At 61.5% G+C, this 9,035-nt stretch overlaps 1 protein-coding gene across 3 annotated transcripts; it reads left to right on the top strand.

The window, feature by feature from the left end:
- Positions 1 to 2,486: 2,486 nt before the first annotated feature.
- PGAP6 (post-GPI attachment to proteins 6) lies at positions 2,487 to 8,519 on the top strand. 3 transcript variants are annotated; one of them, XM_058680406.1, is made up of 13 exons: positions 2,487 to 2,628; positions 4,660 to 4,837; positions 4,928 to 5,120; positions 5,388 to 5,515; positions 5,639 to 5,907; positions 5,977 to 6,296; positions 6,756 to 6,846; positions 6,932 to 7,055; positions 7,132 to 7,268; positions 7,352 to 7,530; positions 7,605 to 7,751; positions 7,927 to 8,043; positions 8,167 to 8,519. In XM_058680406.1, the coding sequence occupies exons 1-13, from the start codon at positions 2,502 to 2,504 to the stop codon at positions 8,461 to 8,463; spliced, it is 2,307 nt and encodes a 768-aa protein (XP_058536389.1). In that variant the 5' UTR covers positions 2,487 to 2,501; the 3' UTR covers positions 8,464 to 8,519. The 3 variants fall into 3 exon arrangements, with proteins under 3 accessions (XP_058536389.1, XP_058536391.1, XP_058536390.1); XM_058680408.1 differs by lacking the exon at positions 2,487 to 2,628 and adding an exon at positions 4,168 to 4,315; XM_058680407.1 differs by lacking the exon at positions 2,487 to 2,628 and adding an exon at positions 4,457 to 4,520.
- Positions 8,520 to 9,035: the final 516 nt, after the last annotated feature.

The raw sequence follows: 9,035 nt of genomic DNA, 5'->3' as shown, positions 1-9,035 counted from the left end.
CACGGCCACTGGGCACAGCTGACGGCTGATGTCCAGCCAAGGGTCACCCTGGCCCTGCGGGCCCCCAGGAACGCAGGGGCCTCTGCTGAGGGCTGCAGCACTTGCTTGTTGTGGGCTAAGGAATTGACTAGTGCTTGTTAGGTTGCGCAGGAACAGAAATAGGAACTGGACTTGGCTAAAAACACCTAGACTAATTGGACTTATCTGTATCTAATATCCTGCTAAATGATGATGGGGGGAATATATAAGGAGAGGTGAAGGAACAATAAAGGGATATTTGGTGGAGACTTCTACCATCACTGGTCTCCTGCCGGATACCCCAGACCCTTTCTGTGTCCACGTTACTGGCTCTGCTGGCCGGAGCACTTGCTGAATTTGTGGGTCAAAGCCCCTCTGGGGCGCTCCCAGGCTGGCCACTGGCATTCCTGTTGGCGGGGTTGGACGCCAGTGTTCTGTGACTCTGCCGGTTTCCCAGATGGCTCTAAGTGTTAAATGCTTGATTTTGGGGCCCACGTGGGAGTGCAAACAGTGAAGCCGCCAGCACCCCTATGAGCATGGGTTCTAGCCCTGGCAGCTCCACTTCAGATTCCGCTCTTGCTCATGCAGAGCACCTACACAACACGGGGCACAGGAGGCCAGGCTGGCGTCATTAGCTCCTGGCTTCCACCTGCCAGCCCACTGGGAGAGTGAACCAGTGGACAAAAGATCTTTCTGCCTCTCCTTTTTGCTTTATATCTGCCTTTCCAATTAAAAAAAAAAAAAAGGGCCTGGCGCGATAGTGAAGTGGTTAAAGTCCTCGCCTTGCACGCACCAGGATCCCATATAGGCACCGGTTCTAATCCCAGCGGCCTAGCTTCCCATCCAGCTCCCTGGATGTGGCCTGGGAAAGCAGTCGAGGACTGCCCAAAGCCTTGGGACCCTGCACCCAGATGGGAGACCCAGAAGAGCTTCTGGCTTTGGATTGGCTCAGCTCCAGCTGTTGCAGTCACTTGGGCAGTGAACCATTGGATGGAAAATCTTCCTTTCTGTCTCTCCTCATCTCTATATATCTGCCTTTCCAATAAAATAAATAAATGTTTAAAAAAAAAAGGATTGTAAATCCTCTGTGATGGGCACCACCACCTCCATACTTTGTGTCTTGTTTTTATTTTTTAAAGATGTATTTATTTATTTTAAAGATATATTTTATTTTTGTTGCAGTTAGATATACAGAGAGGAAGATCTTCAGTCCGATGATTCACTCCCCAAGTGGCTGGAGCTGAGCCAATCTTAAGCCAGGAGCCAGGAGCCTCTTCCGAGTCTGCCATGCAGGTGCAGGGTCCCAAGGCTTTGGGCCGTCGTCCTCGACTGTTTTCCCAGGCCACAAGCAGGGAGCTGGATGGGAAGCGGGGCTGCAGGGATTAGAACCGGCGCCCGTATAGGATTCAGGTGCATGCAAGGCGAGGACTTTAGCTGCTAGGCTACCGTGTCAGATCCGTATTTATTTATTTAAGAGACAGAGCTAAAGAGAGGGAGGGTTAGAGGGAGAGAAACAGCTTCCATACACAGCTTCACTTCCCAGAGGCCCAAAGAGCCATCCTCGCGGGTGCAGGGGCCCAAGCGGTTTCCCAGTGTGTGAAGGTGCAATAGGTGGGCATGGAGCACCAGGTAGCCCTGAGACTGGGAAGGAACCGAGATCTTCCCACTGGAGGAATTCATTGCCCAGTTCCCCTCCCGAGGTCCCTGTGACTGGAAAAACTGTCTTCTAGATCTTTCCTGGTCTCCTTCCCGACGATCCATTCTTTGAACTACCAGGAACCTGCTGGTGGTGGGGGAGCGGTGAGCAGCTCCTGCCACTCAGCGAAGAGAACGTTCTGTTCCTACAGTGTCAGAAGCGCTTTTTCATCTTCCGATGATCAGCAGCTTCTGCACCAAGGCCAGCCTCGCCCCTTCCCGTGACACACCCACGGATCCATCCTGCGACCCTCTCCCCCCGCAGGCCCATTCCTGCCAGCAGGGAGAAGTCACAGGTGCTGCCGCAAGGGTCTCCTGCGCGGTCCAGCGCCCCCTCCGCCCCTCAGGCCTGCGACCACTGCACCCCTTTCCATCCCGCCTGACTGCCCGGTGCGCTCCATCGCCGCACCCGCCTCTGTCCCACATGGCCCGTGCGCCCTGCCCTCTGCCCCTTGCCCCTCCACCTCGCACAGCCCTCGTGCCTTGTCCCGCGTGACTCGGCCGCGCGCCCCTCCGTCCCCTTCCCACCCGCGCCCGGCTGCGCATTCCCTTTCCCACCCGCAAGCCCCGCACGGCCGCCCCGGCCCGCGCCCCCGCCCCGCCGGCTGCCTGCGGGGCGGGGCCGCGCAGGCGGAAGTGCCCGGGGCGCCGGCGACTGGGACCGGCCGGGCCATGGGAGGCCGGGGCAGAGGCGGCGGCGGCGGCCGCACTGGCGGCGAGGACTACCCGGGCGGCGGGGGCGGGCGGCCGGGGACGCGGGCCGGGTAACGCCGGCCGAGCGCGCAGCCATGGGCCGGGCTGGCACCGGGGCCGGGGGCGCGGCGGGGGCGGTGACGGGGCCGCTGCTGCTGCTGCTGCTGCTGCTGCTGCTGCTGGCTCGGCCCCCGCTGGCCGCGGGCGACGGCGGGAAGAGCGGTGAGCGAGCGCGGACCCGTGGCTCGGGCTGGGGGCGCGCGGAGCGCCGGGTGCGGGCGCGGATTGTGACTGAGCCGGGGGCGCCTGTGCGCTCACCTGGCGCGGGCGCGGGGTCCCGGAGCGGGGTCCCGGAGCGGGGCTGGCTCCTCTCCCCTCGCCCCACCTCCCTAGGCGTTCAGGTCCAACCCGACCTACCCGCACCTGCGGGCGTCCCCCCTACCGTGGAGGCTCTACGGGCCGGGCGGCCGGGCACTGGGAGCTCCGGCGCCCACTTTCAACAGCGACCCGAGCAGCCCGGCGGTCCGGGACCACTGGGGTCCAACCTGGAGTGGGGGGCGCGGACTTGCCAGTTTGTCTTTGTGTTTCCTCTCTCTGCTTGCGGGCCAGGTGGCTGGACCAGTGAGGATGCTGCTTTTCCGGGTCCAGCTCGGGGATGAGCCTGTGGCCCTGACCGTCCCTCCGGTTCTGCTGCCAGCCCTCCCTCCCTGAGCTCTAGTTTCTTCCCGGGCTGTGCCTCCTGGTTTCCGAACTTGGCACCGCTTCACATGAGAGGCAGCTTTCCCAGAGGATCGAACACCTGATTAAGTTGTTCCCCTGGAGCCTGCTGCCCTGTTTTTTTTCGTCCCTGGGAGCAGCAGGCTCCTGGGTCACTGTGGGATGGGCGGTGGACTTGGTGACCCGGGTGGGATGCCTGGCAGGAGCCTTGGGGGCTATGAGGCTGGCGGCTCCCTGGTGCCGGGTGTGCAGCAGGTGCATATCCTAGCCTGGTTCCCAGCACAGGCTGGGGTTTGTGTGTCTCTGGAGGGTGTGTTGTGCCAGCAGGGATGCCTGGACCTGTCTCTAACCCTTCCAGAGGCCAGGGGTGGCTTGGGACCACTTAGTTTCAGGGTGGGTGCCAGGGACAGGCTGGGTTCTGGGTAGCAGATGTGTGATCTGCAGGTGTGCCCAGGCTGTGTGCTCAAGGGCAAAGAGGCCCTGGCACCTGCCCTGGTGGTGGTTAGAGCAGCTGCTGGCAGACCTGACATGCTTCCCTGAGCTTTCCTGCCTCCTCCATTCTGTCCTGTGCAGCCTTGGGGCCTTCAGCTGCTAGGTGTAGGGGCATACACGTGGGCGGCCTGGGATGAATCCTCAGTGGACCCAGCCAGCCCAACCTCCACTGCAAGCTTGACCAGTGGCTGACAGGGCCATCTGACAGCTCTGGGGGCCTCTAGGGAAGGGGGCAGCAGGTTGGCAGTAGTCCCCGCGCCCTCACAATGGGAGGAGGGAGGCTTCCTGGGTGGCCAAGCCCTGCTTGCTCCACAGCACATTCCTGTCTCCAGAGCTGTACTGCTCATTAACCTTAGCAGGAGGGCACCCAGAGGACATGCTGTCCACCTCAGCCAGGACCCGGGAAGAGTGCAACAAGCCTGAGGCTGTCCAGGGCCTCAGGCCTGAGTGGCCACAGGGCCTCAAAGTGGTGCTCCTCCTCAGGCAGCACCAGTACTCGAGAACCCCAGGGGCAGTTGCTGACCCCTCCGGACCATGCTGAGAGTCAGGATCGCCCTACCCTCACCTCCATGAGGCACTTTCTGGGAAAGCAGCAGTTTGGGCTGGGGCAGGCTGGGTGCTGTGGTTCACCTGAGCAGGCCTTTACCTCGCCTCTGTCCAGGAGGATGGCCTAGGTGGCCACTGTGCCAGGCTGTGAGAGGTCCCGAGGGGATGAGATGGGAGATGGGGTGTCCTGGGAGGCCCTCCCAGGCTGGACAGTTGGGGCAGGGGCTGTCAGAGGCTTGCTGTGCGGCGTTCCTAGTCAGGGGAGGCCAGGTGACTGGCAGCTCCTGACAAACGCAGGGCAACAAGGAGGATGCCCTTTTGTGCTGTGGACTGTGGCACAAGTGGGAAGGCTCTGGCAGGTGTGGGACAGTCCAGAACCACAGCAGGTCCTCTGGGTGGCACCCAGGAGCTGCAGGGTGCGGCAGGGGCTGCGGGTGCTGGGAGAGTGTGGAGGCTCGTGGGGCCTGTGGGGCACGGCTGACACAGCATCTCCCTCAGAGCCCGGGCTGGTGTTCGAGCACTTTTCACAGGCCCCGCAGAAGCTGTCAACCTACAGCTGGTATGGCAGCGCCAGGCTGTTCCGCTTCCACGTGCCTCGTGACACCGTGCTGCTGCGCTGGCTGCTGCAGGCCTCCCGGGACAGCGGCCTGGCCTGCTCCGAGATGAACATCACCGTGTGGGTGCCCCTGGTCCCTGCAGGCAGCACCCACCCCGGCCGCCCGGGAAGGCTGGCTGGCGCTTCACCTGACCCCTCGTCTGCCTGCAGACACTTCCGCCACGGTGCCCCTCCTGTCATCAACCCACTGGGCACCAGATTCCCGGATGACACCTTGGTGCCCCAGTCCTTCTACATCAAGATGCTGCTGGGCAATGCCTCGGTCAACATGTCCTACCCAGCACCCGGGGATTGGTTTGTGATCGCCCACCTACCCCCGTCCTCCCAAAAGATTGAAGTGAAGGTAAGGGGCTGCCTTTCAGAGGTGGGACCTTGGCTACTCCTCTAGACCCTGCCCTTTCCCTGCCAACTCAACCTCACTGATCCCCCCGCTCTGCACACACACCACACGCATGCATGGACACATGTGCCAATGTACACACATACCCTGTTCCCTTGCAGGGCTGGGTCACCCCTGACATCACCCCACATTCCCACTCAATCCCAATTGTGTCCTCACTGGTACCTGCCCTTCCCATTGAGTGTCCCGCCTGTGTCTGTCCTCACTCAGGGCTTCGTCCCCACCTGTGCATACGTCTTCCAGCCTGACATGCTGGTCACGCGGGTGATTGAGTTCTCCATCATGGAGCCTGATGTGCCTCTTGCACAGACTCTCTTCTCATACCCCAACTACCTCAAGTGAGCAGGGTCCCCTGGTCAGGTTGGGGGGTGGCTGCTCTGCCGGTGGCCCCAGCCTCCTGGTCGGGTGCTGTGGTGGTGCCTCTGTGTCCTGCCAAATTCTCGGAACCCCCCCCCCACCAGAGTCTTCATCCCCGAGTACACCCAGCAACTTCAGCTGGAGCTACAGGGCTGTATATCCAACCAGAGTGGAGGCTGCCCCGTGCGTCTCTCCGTGGGCTCGGCCACCTCTCCCGGCAGCTTCCAGAAGATGCTCTCATGTGCTGGTCGCACCCCATCCTGCCACCTGCTGCTGGTCTCTCCACCCTGGGACCAGTGGTTGCATGTGATGGCCGAGAGTCTGGCAGGACCTCGTGCATCTGTGGCTTTCAGTGCTGTTGCTGTACTTACAGGTGGGCTGTCCTGGGTGTGGGAGCCTGGCTCTGCCCCCTGACCACAGGCTAAGCCTCTTGTTCCCTCAGCCTGCAGGCCCTGGACCGTGCCCTTTGAACCACTGTTGCAGAACCCTCTGAATCAGAGTGGGAATGCCTCTGCCCAGCAGCTGGCCCTGGGGCCTGGTGGCCAGGAGCTCGCCCAGGCTGGCAGGGCAGGCGGTGACCCGTTCTGCCTGCTGCACTACCCGGTAGTACGGGAAGACCTGGACGTGATGTCTGTGCGTTTCCAGCCCCTGGACGGCATCATGGTGCTGGTGCGCTCAGGCATGCCCTCACTGATGCAACTGCGCCTCAACACGGGCATGGACAGCGGGGGCTCCCTCACTGTCGTCCTGCGGGCCAACCAGGTACTGTACCCCATGGCCAGCAGGTGCCTGAGTCACCGCAGCAGGCGGGCCTGGCGGCTGGGAGGCGTCATGTGAGGGCTGGTTGGACAGAGAAGGCCTCCCTGTGCGGGAACCTGGAGAACTAGGAGTTCATCTCAGTGAGGGACAGACCTTGAGGGGGACATCTGTGTGAGGGAAAGGGCTCATCCGCGTGAGGGAGCCTGGGCGGTTGGGGGACATCCGTGTGAGGGAGCCTGGGTGGCTGGGAGGTCCGCCGTGTGAGGGAGCAGCTGGGGGGATGTCCGTGTGAGGGAGCCTGGGAAGCTGGGGGCAGAGGTTTTGTGGGGGAACAAGTGGGATCCTGGGATTGCCCCACTGTCGGGTTCTGGGGCTGCACCCAATGCAGGCTTGGGCAGGAAGCTGCAGGACCTTGGCTGGGGCCAGAGCCCTGGAGCTGAGCTTACCCAGCCTGCCCTGCAGACAACCCTAGCCAATGGCACCTTGGTGGCAGCCTGCGTTACCGTGGCCTCGCCCTTCCTCAGCTTCAACACCTCAGTCAGCTGCACCACAGGTAGAGGGCTGGGTGGCCTCCGGGTGTAGGGCCCTGCCGGCTCCCCATGCCGCCTGCCACCCCTGACGGGCCCTGTGTCCCACAGCCTTCTTCCAGGGCCATGCCTTGTCGCTGAGCCCTTCCTCGTACTCAGACAAGCTCATCATCCCCTATCCAGAGACTGCCACCTGGTACCTTTCCCTGCAGCTCCTGTGCCCCGACAGCCCCCAGTGAGTAGGCGGGGGCTCCTTGGGGTGGCAGCCCTGACGTGTGGACTCCTGCAGCTGCGCCCCAACCTATTTGCAGGGACTGCGAGCAGGTCATGCTGCCTGTGGAGACCTCCGTGTACCTGGAGCCCTGCTGGAATGACTGTGGGCGCTACGGCCAGTGCCTGCTGCTCCGCAGACACGGCTACCTGTATGCCGGCTGTAGCTGTAAGGCAGGTGAGCTCTGCCATGGCCCATCCGCCCAGCGTGCCCCCCGCCCCCTGGTCCCCAGCCACCCTCAGCCACCCCATTGCCCCCAGGCTGGCGCGGCTGGAGCTGCTCGGATAACAGCACTGCACAGACGCCAGCCCAGCAGAGGGTGGCTGCACTGCTGCTCACACTTAGCAACGTCATGTTCCTGGTGCCCATTGCCGTCTCACTGCATCGTGCCCTCCTGGTCGAGGCCTCGGTCTACTGCTATACCATGTTCTTCTCCACGGTAGAGTACGCGGCGGAGATGGAGAGGGGCAGGGGGAGCTGCGCCCCTGCTCATGCCCCGTCTCTGCCCCCCAGTTCTACCATGCCTGTGACCAGCCGGGAGAGGCCGTGCTGTGTATCCTCAGCTATGACACGTTGCAGTACTGTGACTTCCTGGGCTCAGGCGTGTCTGCCTGGGTCACGGTCCTCTGCATGGCCCGGCTGAAGACTGCCCTGAAACATGTGAGTGGCCACCGGGCAGGGCAGCAGCTCTGGGGCCCTCTGTGTGCATGATGCCTGTGGGGAGCTGCAGGGTGGATGCGCTCATGAGACCCCATCCCCCATACTCATGAGACCCATACCCCACGGCGGCCCCAGAGGCTCTCATAACCTGTTGCCATGCCTGTGTCTTGCCCAGGTCCTGTATCTCCTCGGCACGCTGGTTATTGCCATGTCCTTGCAGATGGACCGCAGGGGCATGTGGAATATGATGGGGCCCTGTCTCTTTGCCTTTGTGATCATGGCCTCCATGTGGGTAAGCCACCAGGCCTGGTACCGCCTCGCCCCACAGCCACTGTTGTTCCCCAGCGATACATGTGTGTCCCTCCCTCTACCGTGACACCCCTCCTGTGTGTCCCTCCTGGATCCTCACCCCCAGGTGTACCGCTGTGGACACAGACACCATTGCTACCCTACATCCTGGCAGCGTTGGGCCTTCTTCCTCCTGCCGGGCATCTGCATGGCCTCTGTGGGCATTACCATCTACACATCCATGATGACCAACGACAACTACTACTACACCCACAGTATCTGGCATGTCCTGCTGGCAGCCAGCGCCGCACTTTTGCTTCCGCCCCGTGACCAGCGCACTGAGCCCTGGGCTTGCTCACCCAAGCTCCCCTGCCACTACCAGATCTGCAGGAATGACCGGGATGAGCTGTACACCGTGACATGACAGGCTGTCCCTCTGCATTCCCATCTCCATCCAAATAAAACTGCCCAGCGCTCTCATGCTTGCTTGCCTGGCCGGTGTCCCCCACAGGTACCTGCTGCCCCTGGGCACGGGGAGTCAGGCGGTCAGCACTGCCCGATCGATGGGTAGCACTGTGGACCAAGAGCCCCTCTTCTCTGAGAAGCTGTGCTGGGGCACCCCCACCTGAAGGCTGCCTGCCTGGGGAAGGGGAAAGGCAGGTGGGCACCCTGGACCCTTCCCCAAAGACACAGTGCTGCCAGTCAGCCTGCTTGGGGAGGAGTCCCTGCTGCTGGCTGAGGGGCAGCTTGTGCCGAGGGCTCTGCTGGTAGCCTTGCTCTTGGCCACCACAGCATTTTCTAGGCTTGTACATGAGAAATATTACACATATATATATAGATATAGGGGGTGTTTCCAGGGGTCAGAGATTCCAAGACGTTCATATATATTTTTATGTAGATCTGATTTCGCTATAATTGATGAATTTAATATTCTATGATTTTTTTTCTTTTTTTAATGAAAAATTTGAATTAAAAGTTTATTTTGGTGCAAGAAGA

This window comes from Ochotona princeps, chromosome 24 (assembly GCF_030435755.1).
Source record: "Ochotona princeps isolate mOchPri1 chromosome 24, mOchPri1.hap1, whole genome shotgun sequence".
NCBI lineage: Eukaryota > Metazoa > Chordata > Mammalia > Lagomorpha > Ochotonidae > Ochotona > Ochotona princeps.
The sequence above is the reverse complement of the archived record's forward strand: the minus strand, read 5'-3'. Positions and strand labels throughout refer to the sequence as shown.

What these genes read in the sequence shown, in the direction of transcription:
- PGAP6 (XM_058680406.1), top strand. Translation starts at nt 2,502, where the DNA reads ATGGGCCGGGCTGGCACCGGGGCCGGGGGCGCGGCGGGGGCGGTGACG. An exon ending in CTCAGTCAGCTGCACCACAG is followed by an intron (nt 6,847 to 6,931) that starts GTAGAGGGCTGG and finishes TGTGTCCCACAG; the next exon opens with CCTTCTTCCAGGGCCATGCC. An exon ending in TGATCATGGCCTCCATGTGG is followed by an intron (nt 8,044 to 8,166) that starts GTAAGCCACCAG and finishes CCTCACCCCCAG; the next exon opens with GTGTACCGCTGTGGACACAG.